Here is a 12,279-nt window from a genome sequence, read left to right on the forward strand (position 1 = left end):
AAAATCAAGATTATAATAAACTCTTCTAAGAAAAAAGAGTTACTCCCGCTAATGATTAAGAAAAGTGTCACCAAATGAGATCATATAGATACATTTCTAGCCCACTAAAGATACTTTTCAAGCCTGTACAAGACAGATGACCTTTGGCAAAGAGTTGTATAAATCTTACATCCGAGGCAATCTTTTCATCACTTTAAAGTAAACCAAAAAAAAAACTAACAAACAAGCTGGAAGATAGCGATTCCAAAAGATAATTTACAAGCAACTAGATAAGCGTAATGTCTTTGGGCAAAGATAGACCACAAAGATGCTTAAGATTTGCACAGATACTAAACGAGTACGAGTATCATTATTACCTCTCAGATAAATCACTATGCTCGCAATATCCGGCTAGAAGATAACGATCCCCGTGAAATGGCTAAGTTCTACGCACTCACACACACACACCCAAGCAGGCGAATAATAGTATTTTTTTAACCAACTCTCCTGGCAAAAGCCACAAAAATCCACAAGAGACCAGCTAATTGAGACATCATCAACAGATGCTGATGCAGCAATCCAAAAAAGAAGCTGCAGCAGGACTGGGTGGAGGCTAAGTAAACATAAAAATAATACTTCAACCTGAGCCTCAAGAAGGCAGAAGGCAAAAGTGTAAATGGCACTGAAAAGCGCCAGAGGAAGTCGGAAAAGATGGACCAATCACACTGAGAGAAAGGTTAGCTATTAAGAAAATAATAAGATCAGAATTTTATATGTGTATGTTATTTGAAAGATACTTTTGGTAAAGATTAAATTGTATTTATACCTCAAGATACACAGTCTTAAGTTTGGTTTAGTTCTCAGCCTCCTTATCTTCTTATATCTTCCTTAATTTCTAGATATTCCTTCTGTTTCCTTAAGTGTAACTCACAAGAACATTAAAAAATCAACAGGAACGGCAACTATTTAATGGCAATTTTACAGCTTGCCATCTTCGACTATCCTCGACTAGTCCTCATCTCCTTCTCCCTCTCAACCTGTGTTCAATGATGGAGATTAGATGGGATGCTGCAAGGAGAACGAGTGAAGGGACCGAAAGGCATAGCTATCTCTGATCTCAAGTCTGTTTAATTTTTTTGTCATTTGCGGTGGCAAATCGCTGTCCTGTGACAGGAAACCATCTTGTCCAACCTCCGCATTTAACGATGGCAACTCAAACCATCAACTAATTTGAGGTTACAGTCGTTGTTTTTGGGGTCGTAAAAGAAGTCGGGTGAAATCTTCATTAGAGGCCACATAAAAAACATTTGGAGGAAAGAAAAAAATCAAACCCATGGCAGCATGGCTGATAAATAATGTGTCAGAAATTCAATTTGGGTAAGAAAGATTTTTGGCCAAGCCAACTGACTGACTGACTGATTGACAACTCTGACTCCGAGCATTGACCTCTGGATGGAATGGTGGTGAGGCTCTAAACTGAACCGAGTCAAGACAAGTCAAGCTGCTCGGTTCGAGTACGTGATCGCATAATGAATAACTTTCAAATTGAATAATCAAACAGACTCGAACACTCGCACCCAGAGGCCCATCGAGATCTCAAAGCGAGTGTGCGTTAGCATTAGCGTTTGTTGCGGTGTGCGGTGTGTGCTGTGTGTGTGTGATGTGTGTGCGTTGGGTGTCATAAAGCCAAGTCGAGGCCAGCGTGGAAACATGGCCAAGAGTGTTTGCTTGTCTTGGGGTCACGCGCATCGTGAAGGAAGGCAAACAGAACCGAAACAGAACTCGGACAAATGAAATGGAAAAATTCTGAAAAAAAAGGCAGACCCATAAAGCTTTGACAATGATCTTGGAGCAAAGGTTTTACTTTTGGGATTTTGTGGAATATTCTTATAGAGAGATCATCAGATATGAAGGATTAGTAGAAATCTTAGCATTTGGACTGTAAAAAAGTGTGATTTAAATTTATTAAGTTAAGTTAAGGGAATAGGTTTAAATATTTTAAGCTTTGAATTGTCGAACAAATTGTCATATAAAAATATCGATAATTATCGATTCAAAGAATGGGAATATTTAAAGCTTAGTTACGATCGATTTCCTATACGATCCGATATATGTACAGTCGAGTCCCGATAATTCGAAATGGCAAGGGGATCACTTTTTTTACGAATTAGACGGGAATTCGATTTATCGAGATTTCTATTTAAAGGGGCTCAAAAATGAAAGAGCCGAATAAACGGGGTACTTACATTTCACATCATGTTTACATATGTGTTTAGCTTTATTAAAATTAAACAAACATAATAAATATGTACATTCATGTGTACGTTTTTCAAATTAAAGGAAAATTAAACAAAAAATTAACAAACAAAATTAAGCAGAAACATTAAATTATTAAAAACGAAATTTCAAGCTTTAAAATAATTGGTAATTTTTGATTGCTTCGTGTTTTTTTCTTTTTTGCGTTTTCTAAACCTATTAGGTTGTCACACACTATTTGGCACATCATGAGTCGAAAAATAATGTTTAAGTTGAGGAATTAATGCTCTGGTTTGTAAATTCTATAAAATTTCTTCTCCGTTCTGATTTCTGCAAAATCTAACAAAATATTTCTCATCGCATTACGATTTATAAGACGTTTCGAAACAAAATTACTATTTATAAGAGGTTCAATATTCTTTGCTTTGCGCCAAATACTACGAATTAACGAGGGGACCAAAATGTATGGAATTTTTACGAATTAACGAGTTTTTTTCAAGGGGACAGAATTTTTTACGAATTATCGCGATTTTCGATTTAGCGGGGTACGAATTATCGGGATTCGACTGTATTTAATAATGGTATAATGGTATATAAACTTTGGCTCCCCAAGTTAATTTCCTTTCATTTATAGGGTATAACCCGCACCTGCTACCAACTGTTAACAACTTCCCGAACCCAAGCTCAGAAAGTGCTGCTTTTTGAGGCCGTTTATGGGCCTCACACCCCATCTTCCACGTCTCAACGACCCATTCCTCCTCATCGCCCTTCTCACAGCAAATTGCTTAAATATGTTAATAAGCTCTGGCATTTTGGGATACACACTCAATACACATCAGCCTGCCGATCCCCGATATCCAAAACCGATATATACTATATACTATATAATATGCTATATGGAGGAGAGGGTTCTCCCGCCACTGATTGTTCGTTCTTTTTTCTTTTTTGTTTTTGCTAACTCATCAATAATTTGCTCACGTTGCGACATTTTGTCAATATCTGCGCCAATGATCGTCGCCGTTTGGTCTGACCTCTCTCCCTCTCGCTTCATCTTGGATGCAGTCTATCTCTTTCTGTACACCCGCTATCATTCCAGGTTCTGCTGCTTCTTCTTTGTGAGTGTTTGAGATACTCGTTCAATGATTTTTTAATTGAATTCTAAAAGCGTTGTCAGTCCTTTGTTGTTATTGTTGGTATTTGGGAGCTACGCTTTGGTATCTTTATGTGTAAAGTGCACAGGGGGAAAAAGTGTGGTAGTAAATTGAATATTAACTAAAAAGATGTTTAAAGAGGATGGGTAAAAATAAGTAAATTAAATGAATTAAATTCAGAAACCTTAGGTATACGTAAGGTATACGTAAGGTTTGGTATTGAAATAAATTTAAATTTTTAATTTAATATAAATTTGAGAGTCTCCCTTAAGCATGCTGTAAACCCCTAAATAAGCAGTTGGGAATTTTAGGGGCTTGCATGCAAGTCAAGTAAGAATTGGCAGTTATTTTTGAATCCTAATTAAAATCTACCACAACAGCACTTCAAATGCAACTATATTCTACAATTTTACTGAAAATAAATCATAAATATTTATTAAATTAATTGTATTAAATAAGCTCATCGTTATTTCTTTGTCTGTATAACTTTATTGGTTCATGTGAAGAGAGAATCAACCTTGCGGTATGTGAGTTGGTTTGGTATTTTATTAAAATATAAAAAATAAAAGAAAAAACTTTGAAAACCACTTGAGGCTTTTGGACTCGCTACTTTTTTAATGGACAAGGCGCAAACTTTGCATGTGTTGTTGTTGTTGCTGATTTTATTGAGCAGCATTTGTGATTTTTTTTTTTTTGTAGTTTGTATTGTTTTTAATTTTTTCGCGCGCTCTTGGACTTGACAATTACATGGACTTTTTTTCATGGCATTTCAATGACGTTCGTTAAATTTGTTACAGTCATGGTTAACACAGACACACGCTCACTCACACAATCGCACGGGCAATATGAGAAAGAGATAGAGGATGAGAGGGTCGGATACACTTGAAATTTATGGGCGCCTAACGTTTTTTTTAACGATTTTTGTTTTTGTTGGCTGTGTGTTATTCGTATTTCGTTTTGTTTCTGTTTTTTTTTTTTTTTTGTTCATACGGCAGCTCAGTTCAAGTTCAATTGTTAATGTAAAAAGCTGCACACACACTTAATAACAAAAGCAACAACAACACCGAACTTTAAATGCCATTAACTTGTTCGTTTTTTATTTGTTATTATTTAATTTTTTGTTGCCATTTTGCTTGGCCAGAATGTGTAGGCAGGTATTCCATGATAAATACTACAAAAAAACCATGAAAACAAAAAAAAAAGAAAAGAAACCACAGGGAAGAGAAGACCCCAAAAGCTTAGGAAAGACCTTTTTTGATACATACCGAGAAAGAGCTTAATTAATATCAATTACTATACAATTAGAGATCGCTCTAAGCTAAGCAGTTGGCATAAGAGAAAAGGTCACTGGGAATTAATGAACCTTTGGCTTTTTACCCCACAAGGTGCGATGGGATCAAACTTGATCACTTGAGTATACAGCTTATTTCAGAAAAAGAGATGGGAAATTGGAGGAGAACATTGATAGGGCGGAGATCATAATAACCTTTAAAATTCAAGTCTGTTTGGGAGTTTATTTTTTACATATTTATATGCCCAAAACCATAAAAGACTTGCTTAATCATTCTAGACCTCCCACGCATATAACATTTACGAGACCTAGCATTTTGTTAAAGAAATAAATAAATAAATAAAACAAGATATAACAAACTTTACGTAAGCTTGATTACTCATTGATTTATCAAATAGAAGTTTACATATATAAACACTTATTTATCCTGTAAAATATAAGATCTCTAGTAGAGTACATAAACAATATAGATATATCACATTTCCCTATATTTTCTTTGTCACTTAAAGCACCTGGGAAAAAAGACTCAACGGACAATAGAATGTCTGACCCTAATGAGTAAGGGCCGACTTGTGAATGATGAACTGCATACAGCTCAATTTCTTACACTGTAATGTCTGTACTTTAGAAAGAAAAAACATTGGTGAAAAAGTAGGAAGCATATGGCAAAATACAGATACATTCCCAGACAACCTTTAAGTCAAGCTTAAAAGCTTTATTTACTGGGAGTCAGTGAAAAACTAGTGATGTTCACAAAAATATTATATTTATATTAAGTAAGAATTTAAGATTCTAATATTTTAATATCAACAACTGTATTCCAATTCGAATGCATAATATTGTTAGCAAACTGTACTTTGCATCTTTATCGTTAATCGATAAATATGACTCGATAAGCAGGACTCTTTGTCATCTCTAACTCGCGGTTTAGTGATGAATAACCGCCTCTCTCTCTCTCTCTCTCTCTCTGGCCTGTGCGGGTGTGTCGCCCAAGCCCATGGAACACCCTAGGTGACAGTATTCTGAGCTGTGAGCTCGACTTTGACAAAACTTGACTCCAAACGCGACTCGAGTGGCAGCCAATAATCGTCTACAAGTGCCTCTGTACAGGTAAGTGTATGTGTATACCTTCGGTCCTTACCTTACGTTTGGGTCGCAGCCAGGCGGAATTTTTTCCTATATATGTTTTTTGTATTATTTTTTGTATATATGTTATTTGCTTTGGGCTGTGACCGCGACGCGTATAATTTACACGTTTTGCTCATTTGCGATTCTAGGCTCGCCAAGCTGCGACCGAAACAGAAACAAAACAAATGAATTTAAATCTGCACATATCTTCAGTACTGAAAACAGGGAAGATTTCTTGTCAGGAAACGTTTATAACAAACATTTTTATAGTTTTGATAAGCTAAAACATCTTAATAATACTTAAAAGGTTACAGAGTTGTTGATAACAAGATTCAAGAAGCAGTTTTGTAGCCTTTTCTTAATTATTTGTAAATAATAATATCAACATCCAATACTTTATACTAAAATTCAATAAAATTTAATTCTTCCTTATGGTAGTAATCACTGTACTTGAACAAAAAACCCAAAGATATATACAGAGAGAGAGAGCTACTGCGTCGGCGCAAACGTTGGCTTTATCTGCTCTTCTTCCCTACCAACTTGAGTCTGAGTGAAATTCCGACAAGTGGCATAATTGCGCCCTGCGGCGGCTACCGTGCTAAGAGGGATCGGGATCGGGATCGGAATTGGGTTTGGGATTGGGATTCAGGTGGCAGAGACGCGGCGCGGCCCAAGCGGCCATCGATATGCGGGGCAACAAAAAATACAAAAAATCGCAAATCATAACCACGGCAACAACAAACAATAAATAAGTGCAGCAGCAGCAGCAGCAGCAGCAACTTGCAACGTGCAACAAGCATGCATGCCACGTAAGGCAATTCCAGTGCCAAAGAGCAACAAGTGTGCGTGTCCCAAGTCGTTTTGACTTTGCTCCGGAGTGCAAAGTTGAGCACACATAAAAAATACGAGGATGCCTTTTGCCTTTGTGGAAGTGGAAGGGGAATTCATTGGCGACTCACTGCACGCCATCGGCATATAAAGCATATATAGTGGACCTAAGCGATCCATCAGAAATACAAACACACCAACTATAGATGCTCTTACCAAGGAGGGAAATCTAGTCAAAAAAGATATTCAAAATTGATTTTGCAAACATTTTTGTAAGCAAGGTATTGCCACTTTATTTCCCTGTGATAAACAACAATCATTTATTTGATATTTATCATGGAAATAACAGCTTTCTTTGACTTATTTAGATACATATTTAAAAGATTTTTATAATTATTCCACTTAAAGCGTATCCATTGATCACTTAAGATCACATTGTAAAGCTTCTTATTACCCCAACCAACCTCATCGTCATCGCTTTCTTAAGGCTCCCTCTGATTTCTGCCTGACTGCGACTTGGGGACTGCGACTCATTCCCAGTCGCCGTTCTCGGCCCCAGACAGACAGCAAGTCAACATTCCATGGCCATTCGCAGGGCATAAGTTCGCGTCAAAGGTTTCCGAGTCAAGTCAGGCAAAAACAAAGCAACAAAAATTAAAAAACAACAACAAAAATGTGGCATAAACAGCGAACCGAGAGCTGAGAGCTGAGAGCTGAGAGGCCAGAGTGCCAACCAGTGAAAAGCGCAAAAGGCAAACAAGAACGACGCCTCGAGACGAAGGCAGCCACGGCAATGGAGATGCATTATAACCTTTGCCAGCAGATCTCCCGGTTCATATTGATATTATAGGGGGTACAGTGAGGCATCATACTAAGGTATTTCTTCCCAGAGTATTTTCTTTTTAGATCTATCGAAGAGAATATAGATTATATAAATCGAATCAAAGCTGTATATTCTTTACATAAGCTTGAACTAGAGCTTAAACTGAAATAATAAATACGTAATACGGGTTTAAATTTTTTTATTTCACTTTTCAAGAGATCTGAAAACGAAGATGCAATCAAAATAATCTATACGTAATACGAACCAAATATTTAATTCAAATTTCCAAGAGATCTATAATCGAAAATTAACGGATCTGTTGATAAAATTCAATTACAGCTGACAAGACATCAATAAAACTATCAATATCGAACGCGTTTTTATCGCATGTCTAGTTCTTAATTGAATAATATCGTTTGTTTTAAACTCGAACAACTTTATATTATTAAGCTGTAGCTTTCTTATATTATATTTTCAGTCAGAAGTTTGTTTTACTAAGAAGGAGTCATTTCCGACCCTATAAATCATTAATTCTTAATCAAAATTAACAGCTAAATCGATCTCGTTAAATTCGGAATTAAAAAAAAATGGGTTACATTATTAAAATTTCTTAAAATTTCTCGAATTTGTAATTTTTTTAAATGTTAAATGGAGTATGCACCATATTACCATAATAAAAACTAACATAAGAAAGCTTTTCGAATTAAAATTAATGCTTTTTTGACTAAGCTATTAGTTTTTTAAACTATGATTTGTTGATTTACTTGTCCTATTAAAATAAAAATAAATATCTATTAAATAAATAAATAAAATGTGGATATTCTAAGCTTTACTATAATCGATTTCCGCAAGGGTTTATAAAATGCGGCATCCCTTCTTTTTTTTGTAAATAATCAATATAACTATATTTAAATAATTTTCTTAATAGTTCTCCCGTTTCTCAAACTTCTACTGTTGATTTCACTGACTTTCGTGTTAGCCTGGCCCAAAACCGAGATGCGAACGGGTCGCTTCTGTATTGAATGGACGACGACGACGAGGCGCTTTGCCCTTTTCTCCTGCAACTTCCCGACGCTTTGGGACCTCGGTGCTGACTCGTTTTGCATTTTAATTTTTGCCCGGCAAGCGATCTTTTTCATCATTATCATCATCGGCGACGTCGTCTTCGGCATCAGTTGCTTGTTTATTTTTTCTTGTTATTTTTGATTATTTTTATTTTAAAGCTGCTGCAGTCCGATACGTTTCTTATATATCTTTATATATATATACTTTTTTTTGCTTTGTTTTTTATCGCCACTTGTCGGCCATTTGGGCGTTCATTTGTCCCTCCACCGTCCCTTTTTTTAGCCTTATTGGAGAGGAGAGCCGGTCAAAGTCAAGTCAAATCGAGGAATTTTTGGGACGGTGAAGTTTACTTTTATTTAATGAAAATTTGCATGCTGAATGCCTAATGAATGCGCGATGAACTCGACGGATTTTGGGAGCGGGTTTTTGTTAACGCTTTTTTTATGGTCAAAAGGTTGACAACGCGAGAGAGAGAATGTAAAGGTGGTTAGATTACAGATTAACTTTCAAAAGAATATTCCAAATAATTGAGTTTATTCCAGTTTAATAAAAATGGATTAATGCTAACCTTAATAATTAGCATTATTATGTTAAAATCCCATTCCCCGAAATCAAATCGAGAGTAACGAAGCTATCAAGAAGAGCTGAAATCGTGATATATAGATACCTCTTCAATAATCACAGTTAAACAGATAAAATCAATTAATTTATCAATCGAATAATTATAATTATAAGCAGCTTGTGCAACTTCCAACTGACGTCATTAAAAAACCCCCAATTCTGTGTCCCTCTCTCTCTCTCTCTCCGGTTTTTGGGTGACTGTTCTGCCTTTTACTTTTTTACTGATATTTTGTACATATGTATGTATATATAGATATATATTTAACTTTTTGTTTTTCACAATGTGCATGTCGAACAGAAATTCTCGTTTTTGCATGCTAACTGCGAGTGACCAAAGCCAAAGGAAAAGTCAAAGGTGAGCCAAGATATACAGTAAGCCATGACATCATAACTGTTGAGATATGTACCTGACGAATCCATTCGGCAAGTGAAGTATCAAGAAAATGGACAAAACTTTACTCAATTTAATTAATCCATCAAAAAGCAGCAGACAAATGTCCCACGCCCATAAATATTGCCAAAATACCAAAGAAAAAACAGAAACAACCACGGCAAAGGTCTCTGGCTGAGACAAATTTACGGCGGGCGTAAATAGTAATAAAAAATAAAAATAAAAAACCCAAAAACGGGGGCCAAAACAAAATCGTTTGATCATAAACTGCAGTGGAAACAGTAGGCCACAAAACTCCACAACTTCTACTACCACTGACCACCAGTAACTCATTTCCAGGCGTTGACAGCGCACTGCCAACAAAAGGCACAATGGCCAACGGCCTTTCAGCTAACAGAGAGAGAGAGAGAGATACTACTGGGAAATATAAACCCAAAAAAAGTAAGGCATACACAATAACAAATAAAATAAATGAAAACAAATAGAAATAATGGAGAAAAACTATGGGTTTCGGGTTAACTTTTAAGATACCCTATTTAAGAAATAAGTATCAATAAAAAGTTCCGAAACAGTTGATTTTTATGCATAATTTAAAGTTCAAAATGGAGTTAAGAGATAGTGCTTAAGAATCATAGTAATAATCATTTAAGCACCAATTAAGAACAACAAACTAATATAGATTTCAAGGTATACGTTGTCATATTCTCAGAACGTAAATTCAAAACGATCTAGCAAGATTACAACAATAAAGGAAACTAACTTCGGTACTCCTAAGTTTTTTTACCTTTGCAGTTTCCAATATACAAGTTATAGGAACGTATCGAAAATCGATCATAACTAAGCTTAATATATTCCAATTTTTTTAATCGATTTTATGAATATGTTTATATGACAATTTTTCGGACAAGTCAAAGTTTCAAAAACTCATAACTTCGCCAAAAAGCATTAATTTTAATTCTTATTGCATCTTTACGTTCATTTTTATAAGGTTAATATATCTGTTTACTCAATTTAAAGTTTTTTTAACCGGACATGGCTAAATCGATTAGGCTGTTAGTGCTGATCAAGAATATATATGATTCATAGGGTCGGAAATGACTCCTTCATAGCGTTTGAAGCTTTCGACTAAAATTAAAATACCCTGTAAGGGTCAGTTTTGAGTATTTATATTAAACCCTGTGGATACACCTCACTTATAAAATTTAAATATATTCTAAATCACCTTTATATCTTGCAAAATATAAAAACATTCTTGTTTTGTAGGTCCCTTAAGTAAAGATACAATTAATTTGATTTTAGAACCCATTGATTTTTAAAATATATCAGATGATCAACCATCATCCCCACCCTGTGTTATCCAACTCCACCCATAACTACAGGGTATTAAAAAAAACCGCTCAGCAATAATAGCGTAAAACGATAGTTGAACTTTCAACAGCTTTTGTTGCCATAAAACCGTAAAGTTGGTAAGCGAGTGAAGTTTAGGGGGGAAGAGTAAGGAGAGCAGACATATTCGGAGACGACTGGACTGACTTACCGGAATAACACCAGGCTGGCCATACTACTGTTGTCTCCGTATCAATTTCCTTCATTATGGGGGCTCAACATATTGTCAAACCGACTCGATTTGCCCTCTCTCTCTGGCGATCCGCGTCTGTCTCTGTCACACTGCCGACGGCTGGCTGCTGCTGCAAGTAAAGTGAAGGCAGGAAATAAAAAATAAATAAATAAACACTATAGAAAGAGAGGGAGATGGCTAAAAGAGAGAGGGAGAGCGACTTGTGGCCAAGACAAATCATGGGGCTTATAGAGTTATTTTAACACTTTACGCTCGACCACTTCTTCAATTAAGTTGCCAGGTTTTGTTAGCCGTTTCAGTTGTCTTGACCATTTATGCTGCTAATTTATCTCTGTTCGCAATTGTCCAACAATGTATGTATGTAATCATTGGTAGTTTGTAGTTGGCTTTATGTGGTAGTTTCATATGTGTTCATTTAACTTGGCTTTGGGTGTTTGCTTAATTAATTCGCTGGTTGTCAAATTGTATCTGCAATGACTACTTTTTGTTTAAGGTTTGCCATTAGTTTTTTCCAGGTTTTTTTTTGTGTTATTTTAGTAATTAAATTATATTAATTGCTGTCACAGCTAGTTTTTTGTTTTGTAAATCATGAGAAAAGCGATAAATAAACTAAAAGAATGTGCTGTATAACTTTATAAACCTATTATTACAGATCTTTTGTTAATATTTAAGTGATTCAGTTATTTAATAACAACTTAGTAATTAAATGATATTAATTAAAGTTTTTGGTTCTGTAAATTATGATAAAAGCGATAAATAAACTTAAAGAATGTGCTTTACAGCCTTTTAAATGCACATTATTTAAGATCTTTTGTGACGTTATCAATAAATTTTATAAATTGGGTTCATAAATAAATACAATATTGAGGCAAGAAGATTGTTATGAGTCCCACTGTACTACAAAAGTAAACTCATATTTTTACGCATAAATCCCACCGTATTAAAGAAGAGCAATCAGGGTAATTCCCCGTTAAAAAATAGCATTCTACTGTCATCTCTTTCTGACATGTGTATTAACATTAAAAGATAAAATGTATAGGGATACACTTCGAAGCCAGCAGATTTAAAAAAAAAAAACCAAAACTGCGCCATTTGATGGCTTTTACTTGGAATTGGATCAATTTGAAGTTTTCATTTTATTTAATAAAGTTAATAAAAGTTATGTAT

The 12,279-nt window shown here is 35.2% G+C and overlaps 1 protein-coding gene across 5 annotated transcripts in view; it reads right to left on the reverse strand.

Annotated features, from left to right (window-relative positions):
• Positions 1-12,279, reverse strand: part of Samuel (SAM-motif ubiquitously expressed punctatedly localized protein) — a 70,375-nt gene that overhangs the window by 42,303 nt on the left and 15,793 nt on the right. For 3 of the 5 annotated variants that reach the window (XM_020951344.2, XM_020951345.2, XM_086831058.1), the window contains exon 2: positions 11,071-11,221. In XM_020951344.2, coding sequence (XP_020807003.2) covers positions 11,071-11,125 — 55 coding nt within the window. In that variant the 5' untranslated portion in view covers positions 11,126-11,221. The remainder of the gene's footprint in view (positions 1-11,070; positions 11,222-12,279) is intronic. The other 2 variants (XM_020951346.2, XM_020951347.2) reach the window with 1 other exon arrangement.

This window comes from Drosophila serrata, unplaced genomic scaffold (assembly GCF_035046125.1).
Source record: "Drosophila serrata isolate PLE 108 unplaced genomic scaffold, ASM3504612v1 contig_240, whole genome shotgun sequence".
NCBI classification, from domain to species: domain Eukaryota; kingdom Metazoa; phylum Arthropoda; class Insecta; order Diptera; family Drosophilidae; genus Drosophila; species Drosophila serrata.